We start from the raw sequence: 23,456 nt of genomic DNA on the forward strand, positions 1-23,456 counted from the left end.
GGTCTGCAAGGCAATGGAGCGTATCATCATGGAACTTATAAACAATGACATTGGTAATCTCCAAACTCTGGACCCTACCCAGTTCGGGTTTGTAAAAGGCAGATCATGTCTCCTAAACCTGATGGACTTCTTTGAAGCAGGCACCAAAGCCGTAGATGAGGATAAAGTGGTACACACAGCCTATCTAGATCTCGCCAAGGCTTTCAACACCATCCCCCACTCTGGAATTATAGACAGACTCACTAAACTAGGTATAAATCACTATGTCACAAGATGGGTTGTCAACTGGCTCACTGACTGAACCCACACTGTGAAAGTAACAAACTCTAAACCCAACTTCAGACCAGTGACAAGTGGAGTACCACAGGGTTCAGTCCTAGGTCTTCTCCTGTTTGGTATCTGCTTCTCTGAAGTACAGGCTGACACAGAAGGTCTTTGGCTAACAAAGTTTGTTGATGACTACAAACTAGGAGCCATAATCAAATCTCCTAACAATGTGGACATCCTACAAAAGGGCCTCACTGAGACAGATGCCTGGTGTCAAACCCATGGCCTCAAGCTCAGTGCCAAAAAGTGCATTGTCATCCATTTTGGTAAAAACTCTGTACCCATGAACTACCACATAGGCGGTAGTCTACTTAACCCCAAAAGTGTGATAAGAGACCTTGGGACACAGGTGGACAGTAGTCTCTCCTTTGATAATCACATTGCCATAGTAGTCAGGAAATCCTTCTACGTGGCACACCTCATCACAAAAGGTTTCTCATCCAGGAAAAAAGAGGTCATTGTTCCCCTCTACTCATCACTCATTAGACCCATTATAGAGTACAACACTCCTTTTGGTATGTACCTCACAAGACATCTACAACAACTGGAAAGGCCACAGAAATGCCTCACAAAGAGAATTACCAGCCTCAAACAGATGCCGTACGTAGACCGTCTCAAAAAACTGCAGCTTTACTCTGTCGCATATCGCCTACTGAGAGGCGATCTCTGCCTAACATACAAAGCTATGTCAAACCCAGAGCTGTTGGACATGCTCCACGTAAAGAAATCCCAATCCCTCCAAGCTACACGCTCTAGGGACCTAAACCTTGTCACCACTATAAACAGAACATGCTGGAGGGATAGATTCCTGTCCCAGAGACTTCCATACTCTGGAAACAAACTACCTGTCTATATCAAACAAAGCTCCTCATTAGCACTCTTCAAGAAAAATCTTGATGCTTGGATGGGAGATAGGAAATTCACCCCGGGATCACTTCTGTGGCTCTGCTTGGCAGGGGCACAGGAAAATAATTTTCTTGGATGGCAAAAGCCAGGGTACCGTTTGGCTAGGCTTATATAGGCCCTAGGGACAATAGCCTAGTACCTACCTATGAACCTATGTCCTACTTTGAATTATTTCCAAATTAACTTGTATAACATGCCACTTAAAATTAGGCATACTATAGTCCTTTAACTTTCTGATAGTTCAAAGGTGATCTTACCAATGTGGACCAGTCTCCACTCAATATGATCACAAATCCGTTACCACTAATTCAGATATCTGTTCCTTGGAAGCATTGGAATGTGTCTAACTACACACAGTACTAATGGAAGAACCATTATCCAAACTGTATACATTTTTACTTGTCAGTGTGCCCATCTAATAGCATACACATGTCCTTCTGTTCCAATGTTGCAGTATTCTTACTGTGGGATCCTCCGCCTCAGGCGACCTGAATGTCGGCTCCTTTGCAAAAGCATAAGCCTGGCTTCTGCCAGTGCATGGGATGTCACATGCAGGGCCATAAACCCGGGGCCGTAAATGTGACGTCTGCACCCACAGACCTCAGAACTTCTCTGCCACAGTCGAACGTCAGATCGATCGCTTCGCTCCATTGTCTTCAAGTTGTCTAAAGATAAGTACCCCATTGGGGAAAACTTTATTTTTGCTTGAGCCTTGGTTGTTGCTTGATTTCTTATCTGATATCCACTAGAAAGTGGAAATGTAGGTGTGGACGTCAAATTCCACACAAAGGTATCCACAAACTTTGTTCTGTTTAGGCTGGGAACACGACCACACCACCTGTAGCATCTGCCAGTCGTTCGTACGGAAACCCTCCATAGTCGTCTGACAGCCCTAAATCTTTACCTCGAGAACCAGAGGTTAAAACGTTTACCCCTGCATATGGGTCCGGAGTCTGCCACCGAGGCGGAGCCACCCAAAAAGAAGGCCAAAGTTGCAAGGCCTACCATTTCTGCCCCTCTGTCATCGGATGTCTCTCCCACCACCAATATAGGGGTTGAAGGACGTCCACTGGAACTGGCATCTTCAGCGACTACCCTCGGGGAAGCCGCTTCAGAACCACTGGTAGGCATGTCCTCGGAGGTTGTCCTGATGTCAGCTACGGCTGAGGTCGAGGGGAACCAGGCTCCACTGGACGCCCATCTGTGGTCCAGGAATTCGAAACCTTACCCACAGGCCAGATCCCTGAAGCTAGGCCCTCTGTATCCAAATCAACTCCTCTGAAAAGGAAGCAAAAAACTAAACACTTGTCTGCTTCCTCTGAGGGGCAGCCAGACTGACAGTCCTTCTCCCAGTCCTTGCTGCAAGCCGTTATGGCCCTTAGCCTTCAGCATCCACAGCTGCCTCATTGCCTGTCCTCAGCCCCAGGCCAGCCTCAGCTGTCTCCATCCCTTCTACCCACACCCAGGAGGAAGGCTCCTCCTCCTCTGATGGGTCGGTCACCTACTCCTCTCAAATAGCTTCCCCTTTGGACTATTACTCCCCAGATGAGGACTCCTCTGAGGGAGACCCCCCCCCCCCCGGACATTACCTTTGGGGAAACAATTATTAAAATGAGGGAGTACTTCAAGTGGGGATGCTGCTCAAATGACAGAAGTCCAAAAAGGTATTTTGAGCTACTCCAGGTGGAATCACCCTCCCACTCGGCTATCCCTCCTGTGATTCCAGCCTACCAGGATGCTTTTGCTTCAGCTTCTAAGACACCAGACTCACAACTTCCAGCTCCCAAGAGACCTGATCGTTTTTATAAGGTCCCTGATGAGCACAAATTCCTGATAAATTCCCCTTTAGCAGATCCTGCAGTTGTTGCAGTGGCCCCTGAAAAACAGTCCAGACTCGTACCTTCTTCCTCCCTCTTACCATCGGACAAGGAGAGCAAGGTCATGGGCAGGCTGGGGAAAAAGATATATACCTCTTCCACATTAGCCTTCAGGGCACTCAATTACCAAACACACATAGTCAAATATGCCCTAGATTTGGTTTCACAGGCTTCCTTCTTATTCACCTCCTTGCCTGACTCCCCCAACAAGTCAAAGGTCGCATCTAAGCTGTCCCTGGCATCTCAGGTTGTCAGACACTCGATAAAGTGCAGCTGTGATGCAAATGAGACCTCTGTAAGATCTACTGCATCAGCTTCTGTACCGCCCAGATACTCCTAGCTTAAGCTACAGCCCCTGCCTGAAGATTTTAAAACCAAGATATTAAGACACACAACTGGACAACAAATTCCTGTTTGACAAACAGTCTGCTGAACTGTTTACAAGCTTCCGGGAAAAAAGTAAGGAGCTCCAGGACCTAAAACATGTACTGGTCTCTCCAGTTCCTAAATTTTACAGGAATTACCCTGCAAAAACTTCTTTTGTCAGTAGAGCCCCTGCTCCAACTTCCTCTGCCACTTCCAGACAAAAAAAAATGGTCCAGAAAGACACCCTCCCCAAGAGCAGCTCCCTCTCAGCCTTCCAATAGACAGCCCCTTCAAGACAAGAACAATAATGCAGGGCTGCCACAGCCACCTTCCCCTATCACCCCACCTCTCTCACTGTCTTCCCCTCTGGAAAAAAGTCATTTTAGACCAGTGGGTCCTGGCAATAGTGGAAAAAGGATACTTCATGTCTTGGTCAGAAACACCTATACCACTATGCGTCCCCTTCCCTCCAAAGAACCAACTTCACCTAATCCCTCAGGTTATCAAAGACCTTCTCGCCCAGGGGACCATAGACCCCATCGCCCCAGGCCAAGAAGGGAGAAGGTTTTACTCCAGGCTATTCCTGGTGCCAGAAAAGGATGCCCCTTGGAGGCCCATCTTAGATCTATCCTTCCTAAACCTCTTTGTAAAGGTCCTCTCCTTCAGAATGCTCTCTCTTCAAAACCTTCTTCCACTATTGGCACCCAAAGCTTTCATGGCCACTTTTGACCTGAAGGAGGTATACCTCCACATCGCAGTCTGCCCAAACCACAGGAAGTATCTGCGCTTTGCTGGACCCTCTTCACACTTTTTCAATTTACTGTCTTGCCCTTTGGCTTATCCACGGCACCAAAAGTCTTCACAAAGTGCCTAGCCCCAGCAGTAGCATACTGCAGAACAAAGGGCATTCAAATCTACCCCTACCTAGATGATATCCTCATCCTAGCAGAAGGGGAAATCACCCTCAGAAATCATCTTCTCTTCTCCATGTCCCTGCTCCAGAGATTGGGATTCACCCTCAACCTAGCAAAATCATCCCTCTCTCCAGCACAGAACAAAATTTTCCTGGGCTGCAGAATAAGGACCAACTTGATGAAGGCCTTCCTCCCTTAGGACAAGGTGTCCTCCCTAGTCAGCCACTTTCAGGGCCTCCTCCAGGTCAACCACCTATCAGCCAGGCAGTTCATGCGCTTCCTAGGCCTCATGGCATTCACAATTCCTATGTTGCCTCTTGCCAGGCTGCACATGATTAAGTTTCAGTGGTACCTGAAAAATGTGTGGTCACAAAACAGCCACCCCCTGGACGTTTAGGTACCCTTCTTACCATGCCTGAAAACAGAACTGAGATGGTGGATCCAGCAAGTGCAACAAAACCCAGGCCTACCCCTGCAACCCACCACACCAATACAATCCATGCACACAGATGCCTCCTATCTAGGCTGGGGAGCAACTATGAACGGCCTCAAGGTGCAAGCCATATGGGAGCTCTCCCTCCAGAAAAAGCACATCAACATAAGGGAGATGACTGCAGTCCACCTAGCTCAGCAGATCATTCTCTGCATCACAAGTGGTTGTTGCACAGAGATGTGTTCTTAGACATTGTCCGCCAGTGGGGCACACCTCAAATAGATCTATTTGCCTCTCCCCAGAACAGACATTTGCAACTTTTCTGTGCCAGGGATCTCTCCCCAGTAGGTTGGAGAGTGGATGCCATCACCATCACTTGGAAGGGACTATTTTTTTATGGCTTCCCTCCCTTCCCACGCATTCAGAAGGTCTTCCTAAAAATCAGGAGGGACAAGCCAGAAATCTTGCTGGTGACTCCAATTGGCCAAGGCAGCATTGGTTCCCCCTTCTTCAATCTCTTGCCAAGAGCAATCACCACAAGTTGCCTGACAAGGTAGACCTGCTCACACAAAAGAAGGGATCACTCATTCACCCACACCTGGAGATGCTTTGCTTTAACCTTCTGGGTGATAAACTTCTGATCCCCTTCAGACACTGCTACACTGAGGATGTGCTATCTATCCTGCAGGAGGCCAGGCAACCCAATACCTGTAGGTTCTGTGTTTCCAAATGAAAAAGGTTCTCCAACTGGTGTCTTCAAAGGCATAGCGACCCCTTCTAAGCGGATGTTTCTCCAGTCTTAGTCTGTGTGTGTGAGCTCCTAAAATCAGACCTGTCATATTCATCAGTGAAGGGCCACTTATTCACCATTTATGCCTGCTTACCTCTGGACCCACCTCTACTTTCCAAATTGGATGTCAGACTATTTCTAAAAGGGGTTCTCCACATTAGGCCACCAAAGAAACCTATCCCTCCACCTTGGGGCCTAAACTAAGTACTAGAAAAACTTGCAATTGCTCCCTTTGAGCCAGCTAGCTCTGCTTCATTGCAGATGTGCACATGTAAAACTGTCCTACTAGGACTCAGCCTAAAGGGTTTCAGAATTACAAGCACTAATGGCATTCCCACCCTACACAATCTTCCACAAAGGTAGGGTGACTCTGCGCACCAGTCCCTCCTTCATGCCCAAAGTGGTCAATGAGCTGTCACTCACTCAGTCTGTTCACTTGCCCACCTTCTTTTCTTCCCCAAAGAATAACAGTGAGAAAGTACTCCATTCTCTTGATGTCCACAGGCAATTAAGGTTCTGTTTGGACAAAACCAAAGCTATCAGAAAGTCCAATCAGCTCTTTGTGTCCTTCCACCCCAGGGCCCTAGGCAAGGTGGTGTCCAAACAAACCATCTCCTGCTGGATAAATAAAACTACTACTTTCTGCTATTTCTACCATGGAAAGCAATTGCTTCAGTGAGGTCAGGGCACACACTACAAGAGCTGTGGCTTCTTCTGAGGCCTTACTCAAAGGCCTGGATACAACTGCCATTCTGAGGCAGCCACTTGGTCTTCTGTGTATACCTTCACCAAACATTACAAATTAGATTAGAACTTATCTCCAGAGCCAGAGCAGGATTTGCAAGGACAGTCTTGCAGGGATTCCTGGAATCTGCATATTCTTCCACCACCCTTCTTCCTACTTGAGTTGTGGTACTCTCCCACATTAAGAATACTGCAACATGGAAGTAGAAGGAAATAGAATAGTTGTGTAAATCTTACCATAACCGTAGATGTCCTTCTCGTCCATGTTGCAGTATTCCTTCCCACCCATCTATCCCCTTTCATTACATGTAACCTGTCTAGACTGCATAATTTGGCACTACTTAGACTATTGTCCAACTGGGCAGTCACTTCTGAGGTCTGTGCGTGCAGACATCACATTTAAGGTCCCTGGTTTATGGTCCTGCGTGTGGCGTCCCACACACTGGCAGCAGCCAGGCTTAAGCTTTTGTATAGGAGCCAACGGTTGGGTCACCAGAGGTGGCGGATCCCATAGTAAAAATACTGCAACATGGAAGAGAAGGACATCTATGGTTATGGTAAGATTTTACATAACTGTTCTTTATCACTTCAAGATCCAACACCCCTCTTTGCCTAATGGAGCAATAACTGACTTTGGCTCATGCAAGCCCAGCCCAGACCACCTTTCTGTCCCTCTAAAGACTTCAAGTTGTGACAGCAGTTTCCCAGCATCTTTCAGTACCAGCCTGCAATCCCCCCCACCCCACACACACATTTTCAACAGATAGACATTTTCACATTTTCTGGGCCAGTGTTTCCAAAATGCATCTGGGGCAATGAACATCTGTGTGTAACTTCCTCATTAATGGCAACTACTCCTTAATTTCACCTAGTTAATGAACCTCTCTTCTAAACTAGGGCCTAAACTTCTAATCCCACTTTATTAAGTCAAAGGCTTTTCCAATATCAGAAAGCACAACACCCTTCATCCACTGGTTCATTTCATTGTAGTTAGTTTATATGTTTCACCAATGTGACCCACATGTCTGGTGTCTGGTAACTGCCCTGTCAACCTTTTGAACCTCATTGCTGGAAACTTTGCAAAAAAATCTTTATAGCAGAATTCATAAATGAAATTGGCTGTAAATTTGCCATACTTGTCTATATTCTCCCTTCTTTTGAGTAGAGCCATCACTGAAACTTCGCAAAGTGACTGCAATGAAGTGCCCTCTGAATCCCCTGCTAGAATACAGTTTGCAAAATCGCACCTGACTCCACACATACCATCGTATAAATACTCACCAGTTCTGCAGTGTTGTCCCTCTTCAAATGATTACTAGTGGTTATCCCTTCAGGTACACTGATATCCTTACCTAACTGATCATTTCCTGTACTCTGTTACTCCCTTCCAACCCTGGATATCATCTGTATACCTTTGACAAGCCCCTTTTTGACCCAAACATCTCATGGGTTTAGCCTTGAAATGTCTCCCACATCTTTGCTAGAAGTTGAACACATTGCTCACCCCTCTTCAACATCCACTTGAAACTTTCAGCTCTTTTCTCCTTCAGTTTCTGAGTTAATAGTGTACTGTTCACTGTACCCCACACCCACCTACCTTCCTTCCTCTGCACTTATTTGCCTCTAACTTGTACACTTGCTTAATGAGGGACACACAATGTAAGCTGCCTCACTTCATCATTTATAACTACTTTCTCACCAACTTGTAAGTCCCTTAAATCACACCATAGTTTTTATCTCCTGTCTTCTGTGTAAATTCTCCTTTTTATGTAGCTTTAATATGATTCATTCCCAACCAGTTTGTACAGATCACTGCACTATACTCTCTTTGTCTACTCAAGTTCTTCTCTCTCTCACCACTTCCAACTGCTTCAGCTCCACCTTCCCAGCCTTGTAAAGCCATTCGATCCAAATAAACATGCACATGGTCTAAAATTCATTTTTTTCTCAATCTTTGTAGCCAAAAGTTCCTCTCCCTTGTCTCTTTACCTACCAAAATCCACTCCAACGTACTAGCCCCACCTAGTATCATCCTAGAAAATATAAATACTTTGTCACTGCCATTCTTTACACTCCATACAACCACAAGCCCCATATCCTGCATATTTTCTACTAATTTCATTCTGAAGCCCTCATGGGATTCTCTTTTACAAAACAACCTGTCAAGCTTTAGATTGACCACAGTAGTGTAGTTGCCCTTCTATATATACACACATGCGCGCGACCACTGCACTCCTTCCATCTACATCTGAGGAATGGGTAAGAAGCCTCACCCTTGTCACTGTTAGGGCCAATTGAACTTTGTTCTGTGTCTTGTCTTACTTTCTAGGTCCTTACATTACTAGGTATTTATTAGCCCTGTTCAGTCTACCAAGATCAATAATTCCTTCTAGAAGACAAATGCCGAAAGAACACCATGCAGTTCATCATTAATACAGTTGTTAAGTCCTGCAGTACAACCGGGTAGGTTATAGCAGACCTGTCTATCTAGCCTGTACTCCATAACCCGAGTGAAACTGGACAAGCTAACCCTACTTGTTGAAACTGACTTCCACATTTTCCTTACCCCTTTAAATCCCATGCCCACATACATCTACATTAAAATAGAATAAAACCGAACTAATGAGACTCTTACATTTTATAAACTAAACTTAAGTACAAGACCATGGGTTGGTTTTTCCTGTTAACATCGCTGTGCTATTTATACAGGTTATATAATGTATTTAAAAATTTTTATGTATGCATCCATATCATTTACACTCAGTATGAAAAATGTTTATTCTTTTTTCACTATCAGAGAGACAGAACAGATAGGCTGGGTAACTGCAGTTCAGTTCAGTAGTACTTCATTCCTGTGTGGCGCTAAACCTTATTTATTAATAAGTATGCTGTTTGCATTTAATGAATGTGCATTATTCATTCTGTTCACTTTGCTTGTAGCAATCAGAAAGTCAAACACATGACCAGTAATTAAGCTGCTGTGTTCTGCTGTAGATTTGTTGATTTGGATCATTGAAAGGAATCTATTAAAACACATTTTTTTCCCCCTTCCTTACTTGTTTTTCCTTTATTAGGTGTTAATATAGCCTACTTGAATGCCGGAATGGGAGGCCACAAACCATCCAGCTTGGCAGATCGTCAGCGAGAGTACCTCTTAGACATGATCCCACCACGATCCATATCACAATCCATAACTGGGCATAAATAACCCCTACCTATCTTTCCTTCCCCTATCCCCTTTGTCGCATGCAGTGCCTGTACTGGTGCCTACAGTACGAGGGAAAATGCTTCAGCTCAACTTTGCTTTTCAGAAAACATTATTTTTTTTTAAATGTTTTTAAAGTTTACTATAGAGACAGGAGTTAACCCTACCATCTCTGCGCAAAGGTCAAAAGGGAAAACATTTGCAATTAGTATTGTCATGCATTCTTCACAGTTCTGTTATTGTTATATTAAGTAACTCTGATTTATGTGGATGGCTCTCGTTGTGGAACTTGTAACATTTTTAAATTTGTGCATTTTAAGTTATCAGAGAAGGCTTACAATCAGGGTAGGCTGTCTTAATTTTAATTTTTTTTAACTTTGAAATCAGACGAGTCTCTTGCCTAGCTGTCTGAACTATTGAATACTTAAAAAAGTCATTCTCCCCCTTACCAGATTATGCTGTAGGTGACTCCTACATGTTACTGTGATGTGGAGGGGCAAGCTTTTCAAGAGGACTAAAGATACTATACTGGTCTACTAGCATTTGAAATGAAGCAGATGATTTGAAATGAGAGAAGAAAGCCTGCCAGTCATTTGCCTTGCCATCCTATACAAATATTTATATACAGATGAAGTTTCCAGCACAAAGTGTTAGCTAGGACACTCAGTCATGCCATATGTTTTATGTATAAGTGAAGGTCATGTTAAAGTAGAGGTAACTTATCAAGGCTTATGAATGCCAGAAAAGCTGCACTGAACTTGCACTATTTTTGGTGGCATGTATTTTCATGTAAGTGGCAAATTACTGGGTGTAAAACTGATGAGGGGAGTGTAATCTTTGTTGCATAAGCATTCTCCTCTGTATCTGTTTAGGGGAAATGGTCAGTGAGCATGTAGCATCGAAGAGCAAATAAATACAGCTGTATCTGGTTGGAAAGTGTTCCATTTTTTCAACTCTTTATAAATGAAGGCACCTGCAGGGTATAGGCTTTACTGTTAGAAAATGGCTGAAGTAATAAAGGACCAAACCTTATTTTGTTCATCCCATCCTCTTCTCATAGTATGTTCTAAACTTTAGAGATCTTTGTGAGTTCACTTTTCTTAATTTGATGCCGTTAGTGCTTAGTCGGTTCCACAAAAATTTACTTGTGAAAAAATTGGTTACATCATTGTAAATTATTCAGTCTATTGCTTGTCATACCACTGCAATCAGCGAATCATGAAGAATAAAAATTTGTACATCCTGAAATTTGATGTTGACATGGCTGCTGAAAGCAAATCGGTGATGACAGCTGTACTTTGAAGAGAATACAACCAAAATGTATTGCTAGAGTAGCTTAAGTATGTTTTTATAGGCGTCTTACATTTTTAATTGTTGACTCACGGTTCTGGCCTCTACATTTTAATAGCTTGGTATAGCTGAAAAGGGTGTATTTGTACTGTGTTTACCTCTGCATTGGGCTAGACCAGAGTGTTATTGCTTTATACACTCTGCTGGACCAGAGTATTAGTGCTCTGGACCTTCTGCTAGAGCAGAGTGTTATTGCTTTGGACACTATCCTAGACCACAGTATGTGTTCTACACCCATTTTAAAAATTGATTACTGGCTTGTGCTTTTACTGGTAGAGAAACTTACTGTTTTTGCAGTAGTAACCATCTGAGTTTTAAAACATACATGTGACTTGCTTACATCAAATACATGGTCACTGTTTAATGACCAGTGTGCTGAAATATTGGCCTTCAGTGATGCAGAATTAAAAATATGGGGGGGTATGAATAATAACTTGATTTTTCATATACACTTGATATTGGATAGATCTTTATGGAATACTGTAGGCTGCTTCCTGGAATTACATGCAGTATCCCACCCCATGATGTATACATCACCCATAATTTTATCCTCTCTATATTGACTAGTAGTTACCTTCTAACTCTTATTAATTAATGTGATTAAGCTTCATACTGTGGTCATGTCCCCTTTATTTTCCCTGCTTAGGGAAACTAGACTGTAGTGCTCGTTTCCCTTTATTATTTACTATAGTTACATACACAGTTACATGTTTGTTGTGTTTTTCTTACTTCTTTGTGATTAAGTTGCCACATAAACCTGGGGAGTATTTTTTTCTTATTCTTATTGTCCGTTTTTTGGTAATGACTGAAAAGCTTTCCCCTGGATCACTTACCTGCTTAGCTCAGGAACAAAGAAAACATAAATCTGAAAGGTTTTAGATTTTTTTTTTTTTACTCAGCTTTGATGTGTATAAAAGCATATATACAGTTTGTGTGTTTGCTAATTATTCATTGAGGTGCTCTGCTTTGTGCCCATTGGAATTAGGGTGATCTTTGATGGGCTCCAACCTTCCAAACCCAGTGACCTTGAATAGACTAAATGTATCATTGTAATGAATGATTATTTATTTTATAACATATGTAAATACCTTGCTGGACCTGATAAAAATTTAAGATACCATTTTTTTTTAACCAGCATCTGTGTGAAACATGTTGTGTATTGTAACAGCAGCATTAACACAAGACAGTATCAGATAGATCCTGAATGAACTATTATTTGAATAAAATAGCTTTATTACCACAGGTGGAATATGACAAAAAGGCCTTTTTACAGCTTAGTACTAGGGCACTAACTATACTGGTCTATTCATTGGTATTGGTCTAGCAGATATTTTTCAGGCTGTATACTGGTTCTTGTGTGTCTACTGCTGTTTGTTTTGATTTTATTTGCTTGTGTTTTGACTTTTCAGAGGCCAGAAAACAGGGGAATGATCTTTGCATTACATCATATTGTCTTTCTGCATTAATAGTGCCAGTAATTGTATGCTGTCACAGGGGCCATGCCGGTCAATATTTTGGATCAGAGAGAGAGAGACATAGATGTAGATTTATATAGCATTGAAGTAGTTTGCCATTGTAGACTTCTCTGAACATTTAGCTGGTTAAAAAAGACATTATTACTGTAAGATACTGTGTGCTTACGAGGAACCATGGGAACAGAATTGCTGCAATCCTCCATTTAGGCTTTCTCTTTATCACTATCTGCAAGTCTTATTCTTCCCAAATGCATTATTAGTCTGTGTGTCACTTATTCCTGGAGAAGAAAATACTTCTTTGGGTTGAGAGAAGTGGACCAAGTAAAGAAAAAAGAAAAAAAGCATTGCTGTCATACAAATGAAGATGTTAATATTGTGTACCATCAAGAAAATTTACACAGTATCAGTAAATCAGAGAGAAATTCTGCTTCTCCGCACTCACACTGTGCACACAAATACTCTACGGATCTGACAGAATATTGTATTTTGTCAGTCAGTCTAGTTTTTTATTTATATTATAATTGACAGTCACTCTGTAGGATTGCCACCAGGGCATTCTGTCACTGGCACAGTAGAGATATCTGAGAAGACTAAGGAGGTAAACATTGAGCTGATGTGACTTTCCTGCAAACCAAAGACAAAATATTGGCTACATTAAGTAAAAGCAGATTACAGTTATAGTGTTTGCATTTATTTTCACACCAGCAGAAGTTGCCTATTATTGTATGGCATGTAACTAGTGGAGGCTGAATTCCCCATTACCAGTATGATGTATTAGTGCAGTGCCTGAAAAGCATCATGCTTTAGTAAGCAACATACAGCCATCACCTTCTCAGTATGCTTTTTTCTGTTTATGTTGCTAAGATTCAGAAAATGTGTTTGAGAAGCTCATCCATTGCATTGTTCAGCACTTTTGCCCCAAATTTTAAGCACTTAGAACATAAAGAGACTTAATGGTAGAAGTAAGAATATCATTATGAGTGGATGTAAAAGAACATGTTGAGAGACTTTTGTGTTTTTTTGTGAAGAGCAGGTCCTCTATGGTTATGTCAAGTTATGGATGTACCCCTCCCCCCAAACCCATTGTGATAAAACTTGTAATGTTTAATTGTAACTATTGGTTACAGATATTTTTCTTGTGTAAGGCTGCTACAGATTCTGTACAGGTATTTTTTTAACTCTACAGCCCAAGAGGTTTTGATGTTCATCTTCTACTATTGCCATCCCATAGGAAATGACCAGTAATCAATAAAGATTTCAATTTTATTATGGTCATTTGAGCAGATGAGTAACATTTGGTGGCCATCACACACATTGCTCCTGTGTTGAATGTTGGTATTCCATATGTTCTATACTCGTTCTACCCAGATGAAGCCATCCTTCATCCCACTAGCAAACTTGTAGGACATTCCAACCATGGCAGGCAAACTATTTTTTCTTTTTCTTTGTGTTGCCAGGTTGCTGTTATAACTCCAAATGTATTTTACTTTTTGAATTCTTGTCAAGACAAACTTGCTTTGAGGTATTTTCCCACTAGATTTCTCCCTTTTTTCCATCAGCTTAAAAGTTTTAAGAGTCACATCGCGTGTGTATTTTGAAATTACAGTAAAGCAGTTATATGCTGCAGATGAAACCATTGTGGAAGAACAACTTCAAGCTAGTTTTGAACGTAAAATTTTGAACCAGGGAGTAAAACAAAAATGTGTGTGTGTGTGTGTGTGTGTGTGTGTGTGTGTGTGTGTGTGTGTGTATCTAATTTAGGTAGTTATTCATCCTGTTGCTCTTCAGTTTAATGACCTTCTGTCATCTTTGACCACTATCCTGCAGTGTTCATCCTTCAGAACTTCTGGTAGCTGGAAGTAATGGAATGTCATCTTATTCTTTTTGGACATTTGTGAAATGTGAGTAGTGGATAAGAAAACTGCAGCTTTTATTGTGGCTTTAGTAGAGACTGCTTTCCCTTTGATATATGTCCTCTGTTCTTCACCCTTCAGTGGTTTCATGTATTAAAGCTGCAAAAATATAATTGTTTTTTCCTTTCTGTGATATAGTGGGTTACCTGGTTCATTGCTGAGCTGTGACTTCGAGTTCATTGTTGCTAAGCTGGATTTTTTTTTTGTTTGTTTGTTGTTGTTGATACTGGTTTCTAAAAGCACAAGTAAGCATAATGACTGTATCATTGCAAATCTCAGAATGCAACCTTTTTTCAAATTATGTGACTTGAGTCTATTATTGCTGCAGATTTTATAGCCATCAACAGCAGTGCCATATTGTTGATACCAGTTGTTACATGATACGATGTTGGGTATCGGGTGTCTGTAAGGAGCTGCCTTAAGTAAGCTGCTTTCTGTTTCTGTGTAGTTATTTGACTGTTGATGTTTATTTTACAGATTTTACCATTTTGAATATAGATAATCTCACTGCTGCTTTCTGCATTAAAGTGGAAGTTTGAAGTCTTTTGCTAGCAAACATTAAAAAAAATGTTACTGAACTGTAAACCTATCATTTGCACTTCATTTCTGGATGTCTCCAGATGTTCGTAAGCAATGCTGTTACATCAGGATATTTGTTACGGAAGAAGCATTTATTCCAAAATCAGGTTTTTAATCTTCTTTCCCCATGTTTTTCTTCCTTATCCAGCTCCTTGTCTACTGTAGATGTCATCACTATACAGGTAGAAGACATTGCAGATCCGATGTGTTAAACATGCACTCATTCCTTATTGCTTGAAAGCCATGCACTCCTTACATCACTGTAAGGTTTCCCTATTTTTTAAATTCATATAAAGTATTGGAGAAACACAGATGGCCTCTCAAGCATGTTGATGCCTTTCTATATTAACATCATAATTCTACAGAAAATGTTGCACTGTTATCCTACAGTCTCTTAAAAATCCCATTTGTCTGGTAGGCTTTTATGCATAGGTACCATTTCCTATGTGTCACCAGTTTGGTAGGCTTTTACACATAGGTACCATTTCCTATGTGTCACCAGTTTACTTGAGCAAGAAAAGGCACTGCCACCCTCATATCCAAGGCACTGTTAAAGCAGAAAGCCTTACAATCAAGAAAGAGTGCAATAAAGCAAGAATGCACTTTCCACTCCAGTTTAGGGTGTGGCACCAGAGTCAGCCCTGTGGCACTTTCATTTTCTTAAGTTTGACAAATCTAGGAGGTGGCATTTGCCAGCTGTCACAGGAAAACATATTTGGTCCTTTCACCTGTATTTAAAACAATATTTAAAGGATTATCAAAGGACAGGAATACTCCCAACAAGTGTGTTTTAATTGAATTCCCTATTTGATTATTTTTAAAAAGGTGCAGTTCCCACTAGATATGAGGTGGAGGTGCTATATTCAAAAGCATTTGTAGGAAGTTCATCTTAAAATGTGTTATAAATTATTGACTTTTTGTATTATCTTTTTTTTTCATTTGCAGTTAATGCATCAGTTGTAATAAAGTAAAAACTATGTGGAGCTGAATTTATTTCAGCTTTTATGTTTTTGTCTGTTTTGTTTATAAATGGCTTTTATATCTGCTTTAGACTAAGGACTGCTAAAACAGATGCATTTGTGTTTCTTTTTTAAGTACCATGGCATATTTTTCCTGATTTAAATTCTTAATTTGCTTACCATATTGCTGCCCAAGTTGTAATAACATGGACTTGTTTATGTACATAGGCTGTTTCTTGAATATTGAAATTTGAAAAAAAAAGTTGTACATTGTGTAGAAAAGATAAAAAACAAAATCTAGCCATGAATATTGTGGTTATTGTATGTCATTTTGTATGGTGACCTTTGTGTATTCTGTAATTATGTGCAAAAGGTTTGGATTGCTGGCACTTGCAGAAGTGCTTTTTACATGTTTACCATTATTTCCTGTGGGTGGGTTAATCATTTTTGCATTTGGGTGGAGTTTATTTACTTGCGATATTGATTCAAATTTTCATAAGGGCATGTTTGAAATTTGCAAGACTTTTTTTTTTAAACTGGCTACAAGACCTTCCCAGAAATGTTTTATCTGCATTTCCAGAACAACCATGGTATAGCGTCTGGGGTAACTCAGAGCACATATTGGGGGGGGGGGTGCTTGTATGTAAACTTTAAACAGAATGGAAGCTATAATTGTCTACAGGTCCTCTTATATTTGGAAGTTGTACATTTCTTTTTCTTTATTGTAAATGAAGCCATATATGTGACAACTGTGCAGTCATCAGTCCTTGACCCCTTTACTTTGCCCTTTTGCTTAGTTCTGCAGCAATATATCAGCATATCATAAAGTTAGGAGGTTATTTGAGGTGTTCTCAAATGAATTCCTGAATGATAAAAATGTTACTGCTTTACATAGTTCTCTTATTAAATAAGTAAAAAATGTAAAAGCTACAGGACATAAAAGACTAGTCTGCTTTGTTTTCTGAAGGTTTGCAAGAATTGTCAGCATTCTAAAGGTTTTCACAGTGCAGCATATTTGTGAGTTCAGTAGACGCACAGTTTGCAGTTACATATGATTTATTTTCTTTTTGTTTAAACTGTATTGGTCACTCTTTGGAGCAACATTGTTGTACTGTTTAATTTCCTGTTATACTCATGTTAAAGTTGCAAATTGTTTTGAAGAGTATACCGTGATTTGATTTTTCAGTTTCACTGTTTACTCAGTTTTTTATAACCACACTCACTAAATGATGTCATGGTAGGTACTGGTACATTTATGCACATTTGCAAAGAATTCTGGGTAAGCAAAACAACTAAAATCTTTTGAAGAGCAGTTTCTTAACTTACATTTTGGTTTCACTGCTACAGCTTCACATTGTTAAATGTCATTTCAAGTTGTTCAACCCGGAAGACCCATTTGAAAACTTGTTTTTCTAGGAAGTATGCAACTTTTGTTGATGGGTGCAGCATGGAGAAAGTACCCTATACATTAACTTAGGTATTGAGACATTGTGTGGTTAGTCTTTTGTGATGTCATGGCAGGATTTTTCAGCTCCAAGAAAAATTTCAGTAGGCTATCCTTGTCAATAAAATAAAAACAGCTCACTTTTTACATCAAAAACTTTAATTTGGCATTGTATGTGCTAGTGAAATTATATCTAACTTCATGGGTTTGTTACTTACACTTGCTTCTGAAAGTGACCAAATCGATATACTTTAAGCTGGGTCATTAACGTTTGCTTACAGTGGTAATGCTGGGTATTGCTAATTGCTGTAATTTGGAGTATTGTGTCATAAAGTCTTCTAAGCAAGTTTTGAAATGTGAACTGTGTGTGAAAACTCATGTAAAATTATTTTGTGAAGCTCTTATTTTGTTAAAATGGGCATTATCACAATTTTAAATTCTAGCAGCCCTCATTGTTTATATTTTATTTTGTTTCTACTTTCCTGCTGTCCCACCAATCTTTTCTTTTATAGTGCATTTCTTTGATTTTTCTCTCATAAGGTACACTCACTGAGCTACCACAGAACCAACCAAATCCTGTGTAAATCTATGTACCATGAGTAAAGTTTATATATTAATGTTAACACTTAAATGTTTAGGTAAAATAGCTGCTCTAAAACATAGACTGTCCAACACAGTATTGGTGAGCAAGAGTAGATAGTAAAGTATTTTGCAAACTTGAATCAGTCGGTTTTCCAGCAGAGAGCACATAATTGCTCGTACTGAAATTATTTCCTTCTCAGGTTGTTGAAGATTCAGAAAGTGCACAAAACAGGGGGATTTTTTTTTTTAGAAAACGGTGATGTCCTTCTGTTCTCATGTTGCAGTATTCATAGCCTTTGGGTTAGCCTCCACAGCCTTTGGGGTAGCCTCCACCTAGCAACCCGAGCATCCAACCAGTATACAAAAGCTTTAGTCACCGCAAGGTACATGGGACGTCTGACATTGGCTGAAGGGTGTGTGGGCCATAAAAGTAATGTCAGCACATGCCTTCCTCAGAACTTCTCTGCTGCCAGTCAAACGTTAGCTCATCCTGCCGTTTCTGCCATTGGATCCTGTGAGTTTAAGGTAAATACCCCACTAGGGCCTTCTTTCTTGTTCTTGTTTTGGTCACTGCATGCCTGTCCAGGTTCATGTCATCCAGGAAAGGAAAATGTAGGCGCGGACGTCAGACTCCCTCTAAGGATGCCCATGACCTGTGCTTGTTCTTCCTAGGGCTCAGCCACGACCATAAATCCTGCTTGATTTGTCAGGCCTTTGTTCCAAAGGCTGTTCACAGCCATCTACATGCTCTTAATATCTGTTTAGAAAACCAAAGACTTAAATGTCTTGCTCTTGCAATGGAAGAGCTGTGTCCGGTCAGATCGTCGAGTCACCAAAAAAGAAGGCTAAAGTTATTAGGCCTGAGCCTATTGCTGCATCTCCACCACCTGACGTTCCCCCTGTCGCCGATGTATGTCTGGAGGAATGTACAGAATTAGCCGTCACTGGTATAGTGGATACCGTTCTGGAGGACAGAGAACCAAGGGCTGAAAGCACATCTGTAAAAAGGAAACAAAAAACTAAGCATATTTCTCCACCATCTGAAAGCTTGCCTGATTGGCAAGCTTTCTCTCAAGGTTTATATAATGCCTTCATGGCCCTTAGGTCTTCCATGGCTGCTTCTCCTCCGGCTGTCCCTCCTGTTATCAGCCGTTGACCTCAGACTTCAGATCCTCTTCCAATTGAAGCAGAAGGATTCCCATTCTTATGCTTCTCAAATGCCATCCCCTTTAGGGTATACCTCCTCAGAGGAGGACTCTGCTGATGCAGATTCCCCTGGAGAGGACTTGACCCTTTGGAGAAACCATCTCTCAAATGAGAGAGTTTTTCAACTGGGACTCTAAAGAAATGACTGAAGTACAAAAGAGGTACTATCAGCTTTTGCAAGGGAATACTCCTTCACCATCTGCCGTTCCACCAGACCTATCAGCTTTCCTGGATGCCTTCAGTGCAGCTTTAAAAATCCTGAATCCCAACCCCTTGTTCTTAGACTGCCTGACAGATTTTACAAGGTTCCAGAAGGGGCTGAATTTCTGATAAAATATCCTGTTGCAGACCCTGGTACTGTTTCGGTCTTTGCAGACAGACCCTCAAGACTATTACCCTCCACCTCTGCCCTTCCAGCTGATAAGGAAAGTAAAACTATGCAGCCCATGGGGAAAAAAGGTATACACCTCTGCTACCTGGCCTTTAGGGCTGTCAACTACTAGACTCACATGTCTAAGTACTCCTTGGCCCTTTTGACACAGGTTTCAAATATTTTGGCTGATCTCCCAGGTTCGCCCACTAAGTCTCAAATCTCTTACCTGATCGCCCTGTCCTCACAAGTAATAAGGCACTCTATCAGATGCAGTTGTGATGCTGCAGAGGCCTTGGCCAGATCAGCAGCTTCTGCCTCAGTGCTCCCAAGGTACTCTTGGCTGAGACTCCAACTGCTACCTAATGATAGGGCTAAACACCTAGATGCCCCCTGGACAGTACTGCCCTATTTGGGGTCAAAATGGCTGAGCTTTTTAAACACTTCAACAGAAGTGGAAAGTATTACAGGATCTGAAGCATTTTTTGTGTCCCCAATTCCTAAATTCCACAGGAATTATCCCACTACGACACAATTCATTAGGAAACATTCTGCTCTTGCTCCTCATATTAGGGATTAAGAAGAGCTCCTGGAAGCAGCAGCCACCTTCTAGGCCTGCTCAGACTGCAACCCATAAACCTCTGTTTCAGGACAAGGCAGGTAGTCTGTGACTGCCTTCTCCTCTACTTCCTGTAGATCCCATAACCCTTTCCCAGAGACACTCTCATTGTCTTCCCATCTGAAAAACCATTATCTCAGACAAGTGGGTCTTATCAGTCATAGAAAAGAGTCAGTTCATGATTTGGATCATTCCCCCCTTCTTAAGAGGCTTCCCACTGCTACCAAAGGGCCAGCTACCCCTATTCCAAACAGTCTTGGACAATCTACTCTCCATAAGGGACTATCCAGCCAGTCTCTGTGTCAGAAAAGGGAAGGGGCTTTTACTCTAGTCTTTTCCTGGTCCCAAGAAAAGACGGCCTTGACCCATTCTGGATCTCTCCCACCTAAACCTCTTTCTGCAAGTACCCACTTTCCGCATGCTTACCCTCCAGACTCTATTCCCACTGTTAATGCCTATGGTATTTCTAGCCAACTTGGACATCAAAGATGCATATCTACAGATCCCCATAAGCCCAAATACAGAAAATATTTATGCTTTTCTATGGGTTCTTCACTTCTCTGCTTTACCCTTTGGACTATCTACTGCTCCAAGGGTATTCACCAAGTGTCTGGCTCCAGTGGTAGCCTGTTGCATGGTCCAAGGGATACAAATTTGCCCATACCTAGACAACTTCCTGATCCAGGCAGATTGTTACAGTTCTCTACAGAACCATCTCCAGACAGTCATTTGTATTCTGCAGTCCCTGGGTTTCACCATCAAGTTTCCCAAATCCAACCTAAACCCCTCCTGGGACCAAGTTTTCCTGGGCTGCAGAATCCTTCCTCCCCAGAAGGTGGAAAGCCTGAAGGAATACCCACTCCCTGTCCTCCAAACCCCTGCAATGACAGCAAGAGAATGTCTCGGACTCCTGGGGAACATGGCCTCTATTATTCCCATGTTACCACTTGCAAGACTCCACATGAGGAAACTTCAGTGATACCGGAGGTCCACATGGACCCAACACTTCCACCCCTTGGGCCACTCCATTCCCTTCCTACCATGCCAAGGGAAGGAGATCCTTTGAGGGGTGGATCAAGTCTCTTGTCAACCCAGGACTTCCCTTACAACCCCTCACTCCAGTCCAGGAAATGTACACAGATGCTTCAGACCTGGGTTGGGGGGTTACTTTGGGCGGCTTGAAGGTGCAAGAGGGAGCACATCAACATCAGGTAGATGAGAATCCTCATCATTGCACTGAGAGCCTTCCAAAACAGTCTGAAGCAGGGGCCCCTGAAGTTGTTCACAAACAACACTACTGTTTTTTGGTATGTGAAGAAACCGGGGGAACAAGATCTTACTTGCTATGCAGACTTGCACTCCAAGCCTGGGAATTAGAAGCCCAGCTGCAGGCGGTCTACATTCCTTCAGGTCAGAACACTCTGGCAGATACCTTGAGCAGGTCCATGACACGTTCACAAGTGTATGCTACGCAGGGATGTGTTTCTGGACATAGTCCACAGGTGGGGCACGCCACAAATAGATCTGTTTGCCTCCTCTCTGAACAGACAACTTCCTCAGTTTTGTACCAGGGCACCCAGCCCCCTAGCAAGGGCAACGGATGCCTTCTCTATCTCATGGAAGGGGATGTTTCTCTACTGATTCAAGATGTCTGCAGCTGTCCTGGTACTGGGGTCTGACTGAGACATTCAGTTCTGAGGTGCAGACATCACTTTTATGGCCCACACACCCTTTGGCCATTGTCAGACGTCCCACGTACCTTCCAGTGACTAAAGCTTTTGTATACTGGCCGGACATTCGTGTCACTAACTGGAGGCTAACCCAAAGCTTATGAATACAACAACATGGCAGAGAAGGGCATCTGTGGTTATGGTAAGATTTTACACAACTGTTCTATATAGAGGGATGAAGTGCTGGTGTTTCATGTACAGGTACTTCGGCAACCTAGTGAGACAGGAATATATACCTCTGACTTTGCCCGAAGAACAGTACTAAACATCAAGGAAAGGAAGTTTCCTTTCCTTGCGAGGTGTGGCCTTTACTTGATGTGGTTTAGTGGTAGTGCAGCTGTTAGCAAGTTAGCAGGTTAGCAGGAGAGAATCTAGTTACTTAATCAGCACTTACATTTATGCTGTTTAAACCTGGATAATTGATCTTCTGTATGCACATAGCAGGGAATATTGTCATAATTTTTTGTGTTTTTTCCATTAGAAGGAATTGACTGTTGTAGAATTAGCTGGAGCACACAGGTCTTTATTAAAAGGACATAGGTGAGGCAACCTTCAGGCTTTACAGAGCAGACAGCAGTGATTTAAAAATGTGAAAAAAAATTGGAAGGAATAAGATCCAAAAAACAGACTTTTTCATTACATGATTTTTCACCACTGTTCATAGGAACAAAGAAGTGTATTTTTATTGATGATGGCTGACCATTTATGTGAAAATTGAAATTGTAGCGTAGGTAGAAATTTGTAAATAAAATATATTCACAATAATTTGTAGCCATGTTTGAAATTCTGCCAGCCTGGAGAAGTAATGCACAGGAAACCAGACCTTTTGCACATGTTTTTCATTTTTTGCCTTGTGTTGGAAATCTGATGTTATGCAGTTTTAAATACTGCCAGTCAAAAATTATGCAGTGACGATAAAAATAAGCTAATTTTTTGGAGAATGGGGAAAAAACTTTGTAATATTTATCACTTGCAAGCTATGTTTAATAAAGAAATGAACAGTTTATAACTTCATTTTTTCTGGCCTTTGTTTGTAGAAGTGATACTGAGTGCTTAGTGTATATTTTGGTGCTGATGTTTGCACTGGATTTCCTGCATGTTCTGGTGTCATTTGGTCAACATCCTGTTAACATTTTAAGTTTTTCTTTAAATGCTGTGGTTAATTAGCTGGTTAAATGTACAGATGTTTGGATTTAGTATATTCACTTCATTAGTTTGGTACTGAATCTCACTGAATCAAAGCTTATCAAAAAGGACATTTGTGGTCTTGAAGAAGGTAACTGAAAGCAAGGATATCCATCAGGCATAGCGAACTGCAGTTTCTGCCAGGAATCAGCTAACAACTCGTCCTGCCATCATTAGTAGCAAAACAATGGAGAGGTTTATAATGAAATTTAATATTGCATGTTTCTAGCTTACATGTGTATTATTTCCTTAATTTCCTGGATGGACGGTGCAGTGGTTAACGTTGTCACCTCACAGCAAGAGGTTCTCTGGTTCGATTCTCGGCTGGGGTGCCTTCTGTCTGAGTACTGCTTGTCCATGGTTATCCTGCCATTTTTTTTTTCGATTATGTATTCAGTTTAAACTCACTTTGATTATGCTTGTTATATTTCCACAGAATATAATCAGTAAAATAAATTAATGTTGTAGATGTCCCATAAGTT

At 41.5% G+C, this 23,456-nt stretch overlaps 1 protein-coding gene across 8 annotated transcripts in view; it reads left to right on the forward strand.

The window, feature by feature from the left end:
* Window positions 1-22,803, forward strand: part of GATAD2B (GATA zinc finger domain containing 2B) — a 1,632,840-nt gene extending 1,610,037 nt beyond the window's left edge. For all 8 annotated transcript variants that reach the window (XM_044079739.1, XM_044079738.1, XM_044079745.1 and 5 more), the window contains one exon: window positions 9,432-22,803. In XM_044079739.1, coding sequence (XP_043935674.1) covers window positions 9,432-9,565 — 134 coding nt within the window. In that variant the 3' untranslated portion in view covers window positions 9,566-22,803. The remainder of the gene's footprint in view (window positions 1-9,431) is intronic.
* Window positions 22,804-23,456: the final 653 nt, after the last annotated feature.

This window comes from Protopterus annectens, chromosome 8.part0, assembly GCF_019279795.1.
Source record: "Protopterus annectens isolate FY-2018-M chromosome 8.part0, PAN1.0, whole genome shotgun sequence".
NCBI lineage: Eukaryota > Metazoa > Chordata > Ceratodontiformes > Protopteridae > Protopterus > Protopterus annectens.